General features: G+C 33.6%; 1 protein-coding gene across 1 annotated transcript in view; it reads left to right on the forward strand.

The window, feature by feature from the left end:
• Window positions 1-15,637, forward strand: part of LOC150104223 (transmembrane protein 8B-like) — a 167,888-nt gene extending 152,251 nt beyond the window's left edge. The window contains exon 11 of the mRNA XM_090396236.1: window positions 15,179-15,637. Within this exon, the coding sequence (XP_090252362.1) occupies window positions 15,179-15,487 (309 nt within the window). The 3' untranslated portion in view covers window positions 15,488-15,637. The remainder of the gene's footprint in view (window positions 1-15,178) is intronic.
• The last annotated feature ends 3,445 nt before the right edge of the window (window positions 15,638-19,082 follow it).

Here is a 19,082-nt window from a genome sequence, read left to right on the forward strand (position 1 = left end):
TAGACCCTTTACTGGGGAAAGGTTACTGCATTATAATGGATAATTACTATATATGTGTTCTGAACTCGCTGATTTGCTTTTACAGCATCGTACAGATAGTTATGGTACTGTAAATGCAAAAAGGCGAGATGTGCCTCCAGATCTGGCTTCAGGAAAGCTATCGAAGGGGGAAATCCGAACTTCTCAGCGAGGGAAAGTCTTTGCACTACGTTGGAAAGCCAAAAAAGATGTTTTTCTACTATCTTCCCTGCACAATCCATCAACGGAATCCGTGGAGAAGCATTGTTTGAAAAAAGAAAAACCCATTGCTGTGTGTGCATACGACACTATGGGTTGAGTCGACAGGTGCGATCAGCAGCTATCATTCTACTCTGTAATGAGGAAACAGCATAAAAAATATTACAAAAAAGTGTTTGGACATGTTATTTGAATTTTGAAGTGTTTGGATTTTGTTATTTGGAACAGTTTCCTCCTGTACAAGAAAAAATGTTTGTCTACCATAACATATGTAGAATACAGAATAGAAATTGCGAAAGCATTGCTGCATGCACATGCACCTTCTTCAGCAAGCAGAAAAACAGGAAATCCTGCCAGACATCTGAGGTTGAACGCTGCTAACTTCAACCATTATCCCGAAAATCTACCACCAGCGGCTAATAAAAAAAAAACCTGCACGCAGATATTATGTATGTAATAAAAAAAATATCAGAAAGGAAACAAAAATCTGGTGCCCTGAGTGTAAAACTGCTTTGTGTGTTTATCCTTGCTTCAAGGTGTTCCATGCTGTTCAAGAATTTTAAATTCTGAACAGTATGAAATAAAAAATGTTTGTTTTCAAGACCATCAAAACAGTCCTTTTCAGGACTACAAATATTGATAGAGGGATACACGAATGCACTGTTTCTTTTTCATCTTGAAGGCTAATTTTTAAGTTCTTTTTATGACACAGAGAAACTGGAAAGAGTATTCCAGGTAAAGTATTTCATCAAAACAATAAAAAATAATGAAATAAAATCTGCCCTATATATATATATATAAAATGATAAGCCTTTTTATGTCATGTTTATCAAAACGTTTTGAAACTCAGGGGCTACCCTGAGTGTCGAGTCATCAGAATTCAGGGGCGGAACCCCCTTTCGAGTTATCACAATTGAAGGAGAACTGGTCTACCATACCGGAACACGGGGGGGTTGGGCATAGCCCCCCCCCCCAGTTAATAAATGAAATATATAAATAATAACGGGAACATTTTCACCTTGCCAACACTCAACATTGATGTGATATGGGTTCCAAATTTCTTGTTTCGGATATATATATATATATATATATATATTACAAAGTTTTGTAATAAAAATTTCTGCTACAATGAAGTTTGGCAGAATCAACAATATTATTACTACTACCTTATTTCTGTTTCTCGTGTGGGAGAAAAACGGGAAAATGTCACTCTTATAATTATATGAGATGTTATAATGGCCAAAATAGTAAGAAAAAAGTCATTTGCATTTTCTCTTCAAAACACAAAGAAAGAACATTGTAAATTCAGCCAGTGGAAAAGAAAATACTACATATTTTTCTCCTGTTATCTGGTTTTTTTTTTCTTGTAGTACAAAGAAGAAATCACTGCATATAACATGAAGTCTGCATGAGGGAAAAAATCTGGAAATTGGTTACATTATAACGAATAGAGAAATCATGTCAGAAAAATTATTCACGTAAGATTCTAATCTCAGCAGACATAACATTTTCTTCTAGATTACATATCTAAAGTAACTGAACCTTTGCTACTATTTTACACTAAAATGAATGGGTATGTTCCCCAAGTGATTTACATTTGTAACAGCTGTCTTGCGAACGATTTATGAAATAAATTATCTGAAATATCCGCAGATTGATTAGGTCTATACTCTCGCCCCCCCCCCCCCCCAAAAAAATAAAAGAAGATTATGAAACATATATGCACCTTTTCTTTGAAAATAATTCAAATCCTCTTTTTCAAGATAATTGTATGATTTAATTTCTAATTTTTGATAATAAAAGTGAAACTGATCATTATAAATTAAGCAATTATTTTGGCATAAATAATGTATAAGCATGTAAACGAAATATGAGTATTTCTGTTGGGATATAGGTAATTAACAATCGAAAAGGAAACAAGACATTCTTGACATATTCTGCACTACAGTCTGAGGCACTTTAGTGCGACTTTAGTGTTCTCCCCTTTCTTCTCAATAGCACTGAGAGTAATAAGCCTTCAGCTTTGCCTCCAGCTAAGAGGATATTACCAAGTATTTAGAAGACGTAGATTATTTCAGAAATAGCTTCCAGCAGCAGAAGTAATATTTAGATTTTTTTAAAGAAAAACAAACACAAATAATACTACTGAACTTTCTTTTGTGTGGTATGCATATAAACAATTTTGCATGGTGAAAATATAGCATGTTATTTCTAAAATTTCACATATTTCAGCGGACAGTAGAACAGCTGGTTTTAGATTGCAAATAAATAGAACAGAATTAGAAGCTTCACGATACAATCTGATTGCCGTATATCTTTTGTCAAAATGGTAAAATGAAGTAATTGATTCTGAATGCTGTCTAGAAAAGCTTTCAAACCTGTATAGAAATTTAGAGTAGTTATGCAATTGAGTTCCAGGAGAGAACAAGGGGGGGGGGGGAGCATTAGAAAATCTTCAAAATGAGCAAAAATGTTGAATCATTCCGTATATGATATTTTTCACATTATATTTTCAACATATCTACGAGGTTATGCACTAGATATTATCGTAATATGCATAATACAAATAAATAAATAAATGACGAAGGCGAAGAATCACTGCTAAAATATCATTGGATATAAATTTTTGATACCAAAAAGACTACCAATCGGAAACCGAGTAATGCAATTTAGCATTTTAACATTTTTTTTTTTTTTGTCTTCATGAATAACAAAAAATCGTTTCTAAAACTGAAATGTGATGATCCATATAATGCTATTTCGCTAGAAACGAAAGAAAAAGGACATATTTATTTCAATAAATATTATTTAAAAATATAAATATTTGACATAATATTTTCAAAGCAAACATTCGAAAATTCGAAAAAAATTATTCAATTATTATACGTAAAGTGAAAGAACAATCAGTGCAACTCTTCCAGTGCACTGATTTGTAGAATAAAATACACCAGATTTACTATCACTAAATAGATTCATTGCAAAGGCTGATTTTTTTCGCATATGTGAAATTCGTTTCAATTTTTGGGAAGAGATACAATAAATCATTTTAGAGGCAAGAAAGGTCAAATAACTTAGGACAGTAAATGAAATTCTAAGCAACACAATAGACGTGAAGACAGGGGGAAGGGACACAAAGGTCACTCAGCAACAGTTAATCCACTAATGGCTATAGAATAGCCGTAATGAGGGTAACGGCAGAGGAAGGTAATGGCATGATAAAAGATGGAATGCCGACGAAGTTTTGATCCATGAAAAAAGCTAGGGAGTGTTGAATATTTCATCCATACTGGCCGGTTGGGAGGTTAAAGGTCCCTAGGAAGACAGTCTCACAATTTGGGTATTTAGTTTATTTTTTCTTCTTCTTCCAAGATATAGATTAAAAGCCTGTTTCAGTATCCCAACAATATTTTCATTCTCTCTTGGTCTTCCTATGTCACCTTTTCCTTTGGTGTATACTTGTTACTTCTTTTGGTAACCTTCCCTCCTCCATTCTTTGTATGTGTTCTCTCCAATTTGTTTGGTGTTCTTTTATTTTATCATTCATTGCGTGTATTGTAATTCCTTCTTGATTTTATCATTTCGTATTCTATCCATTCTTGTACATCATTTAACTGCTCCAAGAAATTTCATTTCAGCTGGTTGTATTCTACTTTTTCTTTTTTTTTTCCCTTTCTGACCCATATCGTATTGTACCAACAATGTTTTGCCTTTTGTTGTTCATCTTATAATACCACAGAATTGCTTGGAAATGGTATAACTTACTGTCTATATCAAATGTTATGTAACATCTAAATATGAAAATGTGTTACTTGTTCATGAGTTTGGTTTTCAATTACTGTTTGTGTTATAAATGTTAACATTTAACTGTAGATTGTCTTCTGATTTTTGTATAATTACTTGATCATCTGCAAAAAGTATTGTTTACTGTTGTATGTTGATTGATATTTATTCCTAGATTTACTACAGATTTCTGCTTCCTTATTAGATCATTTATATATATAGATAGATAGATGATATATAGATTATTAAATGAGGTAGGAGAAAGGCTACATTTTTAAGCGACCAAGGCCAAGTGGTTAATGTACTCTTTTGTACTGTGGGTTTGAATTCCACCATTGGCATGGATGTTTGAGATTGTTTTTAGGTGGGAGATAAATGTCATCACCCGGTGTGAGACCACTTCCCCGCTTATTGAGGGCCTGTTTAAGTGACCATACCACCTGAGATTAGCAGAGAATCTCAGGTGATATGGTCACATAAACAGAATGGGAGAGGAAAAATTAGCAAAACAAGTGTTCTCTGCTAGGTTGGTAGGAAAAAGACCCAGTGGAAGACCAAGATATAGATGGATTGATACAATAAAAAGTGCCTTAGAAGATAGAAATATCAGATCTGACAATGTTGGAGTCTTGACAGATAACAGATTGATTTGTAGAAAATTGTAGATAGGAAGTTAGTAATGATGTAAATTTTTCATATAGTACTATCATATCCTGTACACCCCTTGAGGTTACATGTTAAGAATTTGATGATGATGATGAAAGGCTACATCCTTGTCAGACTCCCTCATTAGCTTCTATTTCTTCTGCTATGTATTCAGGGCTGGCGGAAGCGGGCATGCGGCGCCCCCATCGTAGCGGCGCTGCTGCCAGGGAACGGTTCATAAGTTAATTTTTAAGAAACAAAATAATTCTTAGAATGATCAATATTAAAATAAATGAGGCCGTATACACTGAATAAAAATTTTAAAAAAACGTATATTGTCCCCTCTTTGATCAGCCGGCTGTTTACAGTTTTGCAGCTAGAGCAAGCTAAATGCTTGCCTGCAGAATGTTGTGTCTACTGCAGTCTATCTAAAGTGACGCTAATGATGAACAGTTTTTATGCACAGAAACGAATTTTCATACAAAACATTTGTTGCTAGTTAACCAGTCATATGGTATGCATCTCAGTAGGCTACTGACAGTAGTGCAGCAGTGCGGACTATTATTTCGTCTCTGTGTTGTGTTGTGTAATAATTTCTTGTGGGTATAAAATAGAAATGGAATCAAAAATTTTAAAAAAAGTTATCCGGTGCACAAAATCATAAGCGTCATGCTGCGAAAGAAGCAGATATTAAGAAACAAACTGGGGCTCTTAATAAATTTGTTAAAATATTCTAATGCAGATTGTAACCAACTTGATACATCAGAAATCAGAGTTGAAGAACCGTGCACATCATCCAGTTTGCATGAAGGTACTGTTGCAACTATTGAACAAGATAATTAAACATGATTTAAGTGAAAAATAGGATTTAGTCAACTACAACAAGATTTAGTTGTAGTTGACCACGAAACTAACACATTGTTAGTCTCTGTGAATTTAGAAGATCCAGGTGAACGGGGAAATATTGATGAAAAATTACGAGTTGTTTTAATTGAAATGGGGCCTGTTCAAAAGAAAAATATAATATATCCCAGAGATACACATGGTCATAAATTTGGCGACACGTATTATAATAGAAAAATGGAAAACGGGAGCTCATGCCAAGAACATGGCTCATTTATTCCGAAACTTTAAATTCTGTTTTTTGCTTTTGTTGCAAATTTGTCGCACCTACTGAATCAACTGAATCACCCACTGAGTCTTGTAGAAGATTATAACGATTGGAGAAATGTAAGTACAACTTTACATAGACATGAGACTAGTTTAACTCACATGAAAAATTTCTTAAAATGGAAGGAACTTGATAAAAATTTTAAAAAAAAACTACTATTGATTTCCAGACTCAAAGCATGTATGAAATGGAAAAGAAACATTGGACGGGTGTTTTAGAACGCTTGATTGAAATTATAAAATTCCTTGGTAGCCGAAAATTTAGCTTTTCGTGGATCATCTGATAAATTATATGAAAGAAATAATGGCAGTTTTTTAAAATTAGTCGAACTCTTTGAGAAGTTTGATCCTGTTATGGAAAATCATGTTGAAAGGGCCCTACAACAAAACAATAGAGTACACTGTTTGAGTATAAAGACAGTCAAAATGAAATATTGGAAACTTTAAGTAACGCAATCAGGGATACAATTTTATTATCAATTCTAAAATCTAAATATTATTCCATAATTTTAGACTGCACACCTGATGCAAGTAAAACAGAACAAATAACCATTATTATTCACTTTGTTTCCTGTGACAATGGAATTGTCAAGATCAGGGAAACGTTTTAGGTTTTGCAGATATATCAGATGCCACAGGACATGGTTTATGTGCAACAATAATGGAACAACTGGAAAAATGGAACATTCCCATTGAAGACTTGCAAGGTCAAGGGTATGACAATGGGGCAAATATGGGCTCCAAAATTTGCTTTTGAACAAAAATCCTCTAGCTTTTTATGTGCTATGTGCTGCTCATGCTCTAAATTTAATCATTAACGATGCAGCTGAAGTGAATGCAGATGCAATTAGTTTCTTTGCAATTATTCAAAAAATATACAATTATTTTCATTCTCTTACAAACGTTGGGCAATCCTTTTAAAGTTCGTAAAAAAATTAACATTGAAACAGACATCGGAAAAAACGCAATGGGATAGTAAAATTAATGCAATCCGCCCTCTATGATATAAGTTAGGAGAAATTTATGATGCACTTTTTGAAATTTTAAATAATGAAAATTTTAATAAAGAAACTCAGCATGAAGCACAAACATTATGTGCTAAAATAAAGGACTACAAATTTCTTTGCTCTCTTATAACTTGGTATGATTTACTTAACAGAATAAACCCTGTGAGTAAAATGCTTCACGACAAAAATATGAACATTACACTTGCTTTAGAATCTATCGAAAACTTAAAAATATTCTTACAAGAGTATCGATCAGATACAAATTTTAAAGAAGTTCTAAAAATGGCAAAATAACTGAGTGAAGAGGTGGATGGAGAACAAGAATTTAAAACTGGTACTGAAATTCGACGACAAAAGAAGACATGACAATTTGACTACAAGCATCACGACGAAATGCCAGAAGATAAATTTAGAGTGAATGTGTTTTATACACTTCTAGACGTTGCAATGTGTTCGTTAATAGAACGTTTTGAACAACTAAAATACATTATGATAATTTCAATTTCTTGTATAGATTACTACAAATTAATAACGAAGATTTACGAAAAATTTCTGACGATTTTGAGATTCTCTTGAAGGACTGCGACAATAAAAATGTAAATGCAATAGAACTATATGACAAGTTATGTGCTTTCCGGGATATTTTTCGGATGGATAATTTAAATATTCGAAAGCCCTTTTGATATTCTTAATTTTATTGTGTCCAATAATTTATCTTTCCCTAACTTTTCAATTGCTTTAAGAATACTATTAACCTTAACTGTTAGTGTAGCGAGCGGTGAACGTTCCTTTTCCAAGTTGAAATTGATTAAAACCTACTTAAGAACAAGTATGTCACAAAAAAGGCTTGTTAGTTTGGTGTTAATAGCTATTGAAAATGAAAAATGTGCGGAATTAAACATTAAGGCCATTATTTCTAATTTTGTGAATATGAAATCAAAAACCTTCAAATTTTAATAAAAAAAAATTTCAAGTATATTTATGTAATTTAATTTATTTTCTGTTATTCTGTAAAGATATTATTTTTTGAATACTTATATTAAATGGTCTAATTATTTCTGAATTCTTTAATTATTTTCTCATCTATCTTGAGTTTCTTTTAATTTCCTAAAAGATAGCTCCACTTATAATAATTATTACAAGTTACTAAGAATTTGGTAACTTGTAAAATGCAATAATTTTTTAAACTTTAGTTCAAATAAATTTTAACTTTAATTAAAATTCATTTTAATTTTGTTAACGATTCAGGTCGGTGAGAAGGCCCTGTATCATTATATTCAACGATTAAAGTGAAGTGGCTCTATCAAAATTTTGCTTTAACTTTTGAGAATTTTTTGAATATACGGGTTTTTAACAATTATCCTGCCTAGTCAACACTCCCGGTTCATTACATTTAGCGAACCAACGTGTGGCTGTTCTGTCAAAATTTATTTAAGAAATTTCAAATAATTAAAATTTTTATTATCGTAAAAGAACCACACACTCCCAGATCGTTACAGGGGCGCTTAGATAGAAATTGCATGCGGGCATCAAAGACCCTAGCTCCGGCTCCGTATGCATTCGTTGATATTTGTGATTGCAGTTGTAATTTTATTTATTTATTTATTTATTTTTATGTTGCTCCAACCCATGAAAATTTATTTGTAAACCTATAACCTAGAGTACATTATGTACTGTGAAGAGGCTAGGGATTTTTTTTGCTATTTTTTTATATCAATTTTATATATATATATATTTTTTTTTTTTTTTTTTTTTTTCAAAAGATAATTCAAGAGGGTATTTTTCTGCTATATGGCATGTAGCTATATGCTACATAGTTATGGTAGCAGAGTAACCACAACGAATGATTTAGTGAAATTATTTAATGAACACTTCATCAGTGTATACCACTATGATATACACTTCATCAGTGTATATCATAGTGGTGTGAATGATGTTGTGCAACATGTAAAAGGGAGACAAGAATTAAGATAATTAAAGGTGAAAGAATCAGAGGTGTATCAAGTTTGCTTGGATTAGATGTTAATAAGGCTGTGGGAATGGATGACATATTGCCAATGTGCAAAAGAGTTAGCCATGTCCTGGTTATTTAATGAAAGTCTTACAGTGGGGAAGGTTCCTAAGGAATGGAAAGAAGGCAAAACAATTACTCTCCACAGGCATGGTTTGAGAACAGAAGTTTCCAGTTATATACCAGTCCGTATATCTGCAGTTGTGATCAAAGTGTTGGAAAAATTAGTTAGAAATAGAATACAGGATTGGGTTGATGAATAAGATTCTCTATGATGGTCAGTATGGATCTGTGTAGGGGGTCTTGTTTTAGCAATCTGCTTATCTTTTATGATGACGAATATGTTGGCTAAAGGAAACTTATATACAGTGATATTTTTGGACTTTGCAAAAGTATTTGATAGATTACCACATGATAAGTTGGTATTGTTGTTATACAAACTACAGAGAATAGGAATAGATAATAGAGCCCTGTCTCAGAAATGGATGGTGACCATTGGCATGCCTCAGGGTTCTGTTCTTGAACCCCTACTGTTTAATTTTTTGTTAATGATATGTCGTGTATTGACTGGGGATCTGCAAATGTTTACCAATGATGCAAAGTTAGGAAGAGTTACCGGGAGTAGTACTGATGTTAATTCTCTACAGGAAGATATTTTAATGTTAATAAATGCAAGATGTTACACTTTGGGATACAGAGATATAAATCTACATACTGTATTGGTGGTGCTGCTGTACCTCAGGAAATGGATGAGATTCGGGATCTTGGAGTGATGGTAGACAGTGGACTGAAGTTCCAAGGCAAATCGCACGTGTTGCAAAGATGACACATCATATAGCTGTTATGATAAAAAGTACATTGACATATAGGGATGAGGAGGTGGTGGTGGTGCTGTTATAATATCATTCTTTATTTCTATTACCTTGCTTTGTCATCTTTGTTTTCTTTATTTATAATTCGGGAATGGATGACTGTTTTAACTATCGTCTTCTGCCATCTATCTAATCTATTTCTACTATATCCCATGTTCTCATGCTATATAATCTAACAAATTTATTTGGTTTACGACTGTGCCAGTTAGACTATACATTGAGTGTGAGATTATAAGATCTAAAGTCAAAGACAAAGCAGATATCGTTTATTTTACCTGCATATATATATATGTATGCAGATCGTCATATATATATATATATATATATGTATATGCGACGATCTGTAATATTAACTCGAAATTGGGATATGTTGATATTTATATATACTGACTAGATCCGAGAACTAGAAATAACAATTAAATTTATTCAAAACGCAACATGTTTCATCGGATTGTCCAACTTCTTCAGGCGTAGGAACATAGAAAGCAAATAAAAAGCACTATAAGAAACATTGTATCACAATAAAAACGACTATTATAAAATTCAGTTAGCTTTGAACTGTAGCTACAGTCTGTGTTGAAGTTCTATTGTTGGGCATCTGCATGTGTCTGATTTCTGATTTCATGACTGCCAATATCAGATAGCAGAGCTGAAAGAGTCTGGTAGATTTTACTAAGGTTATTATTTATATGATGAGGGTCCATAACAATTTCCTTAAGCTCGAATATGCGGTGCTCCACCTCGTCACAGCATATGTGAAATTTGAAGTTGTTGTCCAGTTTTACTCATGTTGACGGCCTTGAAGGCCGTCAATGCCTTCATTTGTGTTTACTGAAAACAGTACATGGCTTGACAGGGCACTTGCTATAGTTCTTTTGTAGGCAATGTCCCTCTGGTGTTCTTCCAGACGTAGGAGGATGGATTTTTCAGTTTGACCATAGTATTGTTTCCTGCAGTCACACATGATTTTGTACACTCCTGTGACTGCGGGAAACAATACTATGGCCAAACTGAAAAATCCATCCTCCTACGTCTGGAAAGAACACCAGAGGGATATTGCTTACAAAAGAACTATAGCAAGTGCCCTGTCAAGCCATGTACTGTTTTCAGTAAACACAAATGATGAAGGCCGTCAACATATGAGATAAACTGGACAACAACTTCAAACTTTCATATGCCATGACGAGGTGTAGCACCGCATAGTCGAGTCTAAGGAAATTGTTATGGACCCTCATCATATAAATAATAACCTTAGTTAAATCTACCGGACTCTTTCAGCTCTGCTATCCGATATTGGTACGGTTGTGAAATCAGACACACGCAGATGCCCAATGATAGAACTTCAACACGGACTGTAGCTACAGTTCAAAGTTAACTGAATTTTATAATAGTCATTTTTATAGTGATACGATGTTTCTTATAGTGCTTTTTATTTGCTTTCTATGTTCCCACGCCTGAAGAAGTTGAACAATCCAACGAAACATGTTGCGTTTTGAATAAATTTAATTGTTATTTCTAGTTCTCGGATCTAGTCAGTATATATAAATATGAATATATATAGTTTGTATACAAAATCACATGTGAGTGCGGAAAACCTTACTATGGCCAAATGGAGAAATCTATTCTCCTGTCTCGAGGAACACCCGAGAGACATTGCTTACAAGAGAACCAGGGCTACTGCCCTTTCAGGCCATGTCCTGTTTTCAATAAACGCAAATAACAAAAGCCGCCAACGTGAAGTAAATTGGACAACAACTTCAATCCTGCACATTTGCCACGATGAGGTAGAACGCCGCATTGTCAAGTCAAAAGAAATTACCTTGGACCTCTTCATATGAACAATAATCTCAGCTATAATTTGCCTGACTCTTTCAGCTCTACTATCAGATACTGGAGATCTCGCGGAACCACACACGCACAGGTGTACAACAATTGAACTTTAACACGGACTATAGCTCAAGTTCATAATAACTGTAATTTATAGCTTTATAATTTTATAGCTTTAGAGTGTCTCAATGTTTTTTTTTCAGTGTTTTTTAATAGCTTTCTATGTTCTTAATGCCTGATGAAGTTGATCCCGACGAAACATGTTGCGTATCAAATAAATCTCAATTTGTTATAATTCTCGAATTTTTAGTCAGTTTATATAAAAAATGAATATATATATATATAATAAATTTTTTAACTTGGGGATATTGTATATTAGGATAACCAAGTTATTTTATAAACTTGGTTATTTTAACTCCTAATCCCAAGTATGCAAACAATTAAGTTTGCACCTGAAACAAAGTTCAAGTCTAAAGATGGTACAACACCAGGGCAACTCATTGTAAAGGTGGGTAAAGTTCTGATCACTATTCTTAGTATTTTCCCATAATGTAAAGCACATCTCACTAGAAGATGTATATTGCAATGCATTATGGGTGGGGTCACTACCCAGACCGGTTTCAACCTTTTTTGAGGTCTCCTCAGTGAGTAGCTAGACCCTAAGGCTCCGTATTACTATAACCTTGGTATTTAGGGTCTAGCTACTCACTAAGGAGACCTCAAAAAAGGTTGAAACCGGTCTGGGTAGTGACCCCACCCATAATGCATTGCAGTATACATCTTCTAGTGAGATGTGCTTTACATTATGGGAAAATACTAAGAATAGTGATCAGAGCTTTACCCACCTTTACAATGGGTTGCCCTGGTGTTGTACCATCTTTAGACTTGAACTTTGTTTCAGGCGCAAACTTAATTGTTTGCATACTTGGGATTAGGAGTTAAAATAACTAAGTTTATAAAATTACTTGGTTATCCTAATATACAATATCCCCGAGTTAAAAAATTTATTACATCTATATCTCCTCCAGAGATTTTTATTAAAAATAAAAACACCTTGTTGCAACTTCTATAGGTAAAGTTGATAAGGCTCCGTATTACTATAACCTTGGTATTTAGAGTCTAGCTACTCACTGAAGAGACCTCAAAAAAGGTGAAACCGGTCTAGGTAGTGACCCTACCCCTAATGCATTGCAGTATACATCTTCTAGTGAGATGTGCTTTACATTATGGGATTAGGAGTTAAAATAACCACGTTTATAAAATAACTTGGTTATCCTGATATATATATATATATATATATATATATATACTTACTTACTTTAAATTAGTTGTGGCTTAATTATAAATCACATTAACTTCTATCTTATGCAGGGTCAAATTATTTAGGCTAGTGCATTGACAGAGTCAATCCAATGTGTTTTTAATAATGGATCCTGAGTACTCAAACTTGCTGACTTCCTCAATTCTTTCTCCATTAAGGTACACTTGTTTCTGAAGAGCTTCTCTGTTTGTATTTCCTTTGAGAACCATAATCTTTGTCTTGCTAGGATTGAGTTGAAGTCCTCAACTGCTTTTTTAAATCTTGACCAATCCCAAAACAGATTTTAAGATTTTTTTTTTCAGTTGCAAACTATTTAATAAAATAGTTAATCAAAGTTAAAAATTATTAGAAGAAAATTGCTGTAATTTTTATATATTCACAACAAATATTGCAAAACACGTAGTATTTGTGATTGCATCATATTTTAAATATTTATAGTCACCGATCTACTTTTTTTTAAAAAAAAATTCACATTGAGATTATCTAACTTTTGGTATTATCTTCGTAATTACTTAGTAGTACAGTGTATTGCAGACATTTTGTTCTGCTTCTCAGGTATAAATAATAAAGAATAATACTCTGAATACATACTTCTGATATCTTCAAGAAAATTACTTGCACTAGCTTAAGAAATGAGTGACCTATAAATTTATTGCAAGATCAAAGGTTTCTGGAAATAGAAATGACAAGTTATTGAAAGTGGGATTGCTTAAGGGACAAAACTAGATATAACTAGGAGTAGACCTCCCCAGAGCCTGTAAGGAATGCTGAAAACTAACCAGCACTTCTGACTTTAGTCCTCACCTTCTCATGCATCCTGTTAATGGGTATCTACCTGGATGTTGAACAAATAGTGAGGGGCTAGCATTTTGGGACTTAGCCAAACAAATTATATTCTGCATTAACTTAATAATAATAATAATGTTAAGAATTCTTAACCTGTCCACAATACTAATGTGCTGTAGGTATATATATATAGAACTCATGGGTGGAAGTCACAAAAAAAAAAAAAAAAATTACCTATCATGGTTGTCCAAGTGGTTAGCTTATCCATTCTCCAATCAACAGACTGTTGGAGATAAATTTTATTGCCTGATGCATGACCACTGCTCTACCTATTGGAGGCTAGAAGTGGCTTGAAAAAAAGAAAAAAAAAGTTCTAGGTTTGGTCTGTAGTGCAGAGCTTCCAGAATATGAATAAATAAAAAAAAGGAAAAAAGTTTGGAAAGCCCTTGTTCCACCCACTGTGCTAATGTACTACAGAATTAAAACCTTTCATGAGTTTGGGAGTTACGTAAACTAAAACAAAAACAATGGTACAGCACATGAAGTGTCATGCAGGCTGTGACATTGCTTGTTGTTTTTTTTTTATAAATTCCCTGCTGTTTTTGTTGGGTGAAGAGTAAAAATTCAGATACTGGAATACTCAGTCTCAGCAGAAGTGAAGATGAATACCTTAATATAAAAAGTATTAATGGAAAAATAATAGAACTTGTTGAAGGGTTAAAGAAATACTATGTTGATATAGTTGGCGTTACTGAGATCAAGAAGATCAAAACAAGAGATACCATTAAACGATAACCACATAATATTATATTTAGATAATAATGATGACAGAAAAGAAAGATTAGCTATAGTATTCAACACTAAACACAAATATAAACTTTTTGAATGGCAGACAATATCAAGTAGTCATGTGAGCAAATTTCAAAATGGGAAATTGACCAATAACATTAATTGTGCCTTGGAAGAATGAAAAATAGACAGTCTTGGAGACCTGATAAGTAACAGATTAATATGGAAGAAAATTGTTCATTAGTGAAAACAGAAAATTTAATGCAAATATAATGTAATACTCTGAGATCATAGCATCTTCCACACCCCTTGAGGGTATATAGCAGAAACTTGATGAAGTTATTAGTCCAAGCAAATAAGCCAGAATTAGCTATTTATTCAGTACAATAAGCATGTCGCATTACAAGAGTAATTCAGTACTTACTACAGTACTTCAGTATTGTAAGAAGTAGTGTTTGTCAATATAACAGTTTCATCTTAGTAAATATAAAAAAATATGAAACATCTGCATTGATTTGTATAAAAGCCTAACTCAACATAAAATCCAGTTCAGTTAAGTTAAAATTATTAAAAGTCAAAATATCAAATATATTTCTTTTTTGCTATTGATGTATCTTGTCAATAACAAAAGTAGATATATTATTTAGTTGGTGTGCAATTTGTAAAAATGCTGTTTTATATATAATTGTAATTGATTTTTAGAATGTGTGATAGATATGTATCCATTTTCCAGATTGCTCATTGTTACCACCAGCATTCCTGTTATCCAAAAAAGAGAAGATGGATTGCTTGTCTGCTTCCTGGTGCTCTTTTGGCAGTTGTTGGTCTAATTCTTTTTGCTTTTCTGGAGACTCAAGACAACTATCCCTATGTACATAGTGCTTGGCATATGATTATTGCATTGTCAATTCTTTTCCTACTGCCTGATCGAAGACATTGTAAAGGTAGGCAAGAAGCTGTGAACAGTTACACACGCATTGAAGAACTAAGTGATATAATTCCAACCCACACATACAATTTGTATGAACATTTGCCCTCTTGAGATATTCATTGTTAATTATATAGAATATAAAGTATAATTTAAATGGGTTTTCTTTTTACAGAACAATACTCTAGTTCACTAATAATCAGGATTAAGATATACAGAAAAAATTTTGTGAATTAGTGTGCAGAAATAAACACACAAAACTTTCTTAAATTTGTTGCATTTTCATTGCAGCTATCTAAACGAGTATCACTTTTTTGTATGCATGACATATAGTTGGCATTGTTGCATTTTCATTGCAGCTATGTAAACCAGTATCACATTTTTTATGCATGACATATAGTCAGCATTATTTATTTCAAATTATTTGATTTCCTGAAGATAATTAGATGACAAAAACTAAATAGCAGTAATTATGAAGATGACTCCATAACTGTTGTGTATTAGTTTGAAAACATCATCTTTGCATACCTTTGTATATGCAAAGATGATACCTTCAACTAATAAATATACATATTTATTAGTTTAAAGACTATCAGTTATATAATTTTTGAATCTCTTGAGCAGTACTGATGTTGTCAGCTGTAAAAACTATAAAATATTAACGATATGAGGAATTTTCCTCCTATTTCTAAATTAACTTTTAGACTACTTTTTCTTTTTGAAGAATGCAATGAATTCTTAAAATTTAATTTGCACAGTAATTTTAATTACTGTGATTAAAATTTAAATCACATGCACAGTTCACAATTTCATGGTAAGATTATCACTGTTATTAATAGATAAATGCAGGATAAAATTTTGGTTTATCACTATTCTAAGTTGACAAAAAAATTATACACTGCACCTTTAGATACCCTGCAGAATTCTAATTTAAAGTATATTGTGCACTTAGTATTAATTTTTTTGGAAATCCATTGTTTGAATCACAAATAACATGTTATTATTATTATCCAGGCCTCCATGGAGTCAAAAGACTCATCGTGGGAGGTCCTTCCTAAGAAACACAAAGTCTATCAAGACTCATTGAGGGGAGGCTCCCCACTAAGAAACACAAAGTCTATCATACCACTCCTTAAACTCATTGACTGTTCTCACTCTCACCACTCCATCAGGCAATGCATTCCATGGTTCAACCATCCTCCATGCAAAGAAACCACTCCTCACCCTCTTGCTCACAGTTTCCTTTCGTAACTTCCAGGGATAGCCTCTTGTCATCACTTCTTACCTCTATTCAACCAGGCGAAAGAACTTCCCAGCGTCAACCTAGTAGCCACCTTTCAACAGTTTAAAAGTCTCAATCTATCACTTCTCCTTCTTCTATCCACCAAACTCTGCAGTCCACATTCCCTCAGCCGATCCTCATAAATAACTAACATTTTACGGTCCTGCAACCATCTTTGTTATCTGCCTTTGTACCCTTTCCACAGTTAATTTATCCCCTTCAAATCCTGGGAACCAAATCTAAGAACAATAGTCTAAGTGTGATCTGATCAGAGTCTTATACAATGGAATGATAACCCTTTTTTTATCTCTGCAGGTCTGTGTCCTTCTCATTATTGCAGCAATCCTCTGTGTTACCTTCACCACCTTTGCAATATGGCCCCCTAAATTTCAGGTTTCTATCAATCATCGACCCCAGATTTCTTGTCTCCCCTACTTCCTCCAGTGTTACCCCTCCCATAGAGTATGCAGCGTCCCATCGATGTTTCCCAAACCTCAAGACCTTACATTTTGCTGCATTAAACTGACACCCCATTCATTTGCCCATCTATCTAGCTTATTCAAATCCTCTTGTAGGGCTACCACACATGCACTCTTACTAATAATCCTTCCCAGCTTCGCATCATCTGCAAACAACTGAATATCCCCTTGCAATCCACTGACAATGTTATTGATATAAAGATTAAACAATATAGGTCACAGTACTGAGCCCTGTGGGGACCACACTTGTAGCGCTCTGCCTCCTTGAAACTGCCCCACCATACACACCTCTCCGTACCTATCAGACAGCCAATTCTGAATCCAGTTGACCAATCTGACATCCAGACCCATGTGCTGCAACATAAATATCAGCTTATCGTGTGGCACCCTGTCAAATGCCTTAGCTAAGTGTAAGAAAATGGCAGTATGTGCCTTTCCCTTATCTAATGCTCTTGTAACTTTATTATAAAAGGCTAACATATATCTAAAACAAGAGCGCCCCTTCACAAATCCATGTTGACTCTCACAGATAACATTACCTTCATCTGCCCAATGTTGTATATGGTCCCTCACTACTTTCACCAAGATCTCAACAACTACTGATGACACACAAACTGGCCTATAATTAGACACTTCCAGTCTGCTACCGCCCTTATACAATGGCACTATCTTACCTTCCTTCCATTCCATGGGCACCTTTCCTGCAGCCAGACTTTCATTGAAAAGCCAGGTGAAAGGCACTGTCAATTCCCTGGCACATTCTCTCAAAACTCGTGGTGAAATTTGTTGCATTTTCATTGCAGCTATCTAAACGAGTATCACTTTTTTGTATGCATGACATATAGTTGGCATCTTTGTTGCATTTTCATTGCAGCTATGTAAACCAGTATCACATTTTTTATGCATGACATATAGTCAGCATTATTTATTTCAAATTATTTGATTTCCTGAAGATAATTTGATGACAAAAACTAAATAGCAGTAATTATGAAGATGACTCCATAACTGTTGTGTATTAGTTTGAAAACATCATCTTTGCATACCTTTGTATATCTGCAGTCCCACAGCTTTACTGAAATCCAATGTAACAATTTTGTTTAACTAGTCCGTTGATTACACCATGTTGTTATAGTCTCACGTATTGTGACAAACTGTGTTTTTGTGCTCTGAAGATGCTGGTTATAACACCAGCGAAATATCAGCAATATGTTAATAAATTAATTATTTACTTATTTTTCTGTGTTCTAATATATACCGTTAAAAAATAAACAACATGTTGCTAAAAAGTAAAGCTAGGGAAGTTATTATCTATGATTCAGCTTCATCTTGATTACTGTGCACAGATTTGGTCACCTAGGTTTCCTGGGGACCAGGAGTGCAGTTAAAATTCAAAGATGAGCTGGTGACATGTCTGTGGAATGCTCCCTATGAGGATAGGTTGAAGGTTTGTGGGTTACGAAGTTTAGTTGATAGATGGAAAAGAGGGGACATGATAGAAACTTTTAAGATATTAAAGGGAATTTATGAAATTGATGCAAAGGAAATTTTTCAATAAATGATAGAGAACTAGGGGGCCATCTGTGAAAGATGTGTAAGAGTATGGTTAGTAGAGGGTGTACAGATCACATTTTTTGCATAGTTCCCTGACAGTGAATAAGTTTAAGGAGAGGTATGATAGGTTGTGTGTTCATAATAGTTAGATTGGGTCTTTCACAATGAGTCTCCAGCTCCATGGAGATACTGTATAATAATATTAAAATTTCCAAATTTGATCTCAATCATTGTTTCCACCATCTATTTTCTTGTGTTATTCTCTTTCAAAATGGTATATAAATACTATTATGAAAAAGAGATGAATACATAATTCACAAATGACAAAACACAATGCATAAGCATTGTGTTTTGTCACTTGTGAATAATTGCATCTTTGAAAAACATCATCATCATC

The sequence above is a fragment of the Typopeltis vanoorti genome, chromosome 8, assembly GCF_054136105.1.
Source record: "Typopeltis vanoorti isolate ZY-2024b chromosome 8, IOZ_Tvanoo_1.0, whole genome shotgun sequence".
Classification (NCBI taxonomy): domain Eukaryota; kingdom Metazoa; phylum Arthropoda; class Arachnida; order Uropygi; family Thelyphonidae; genus Typopeltis; species Typopeltis vanoorti.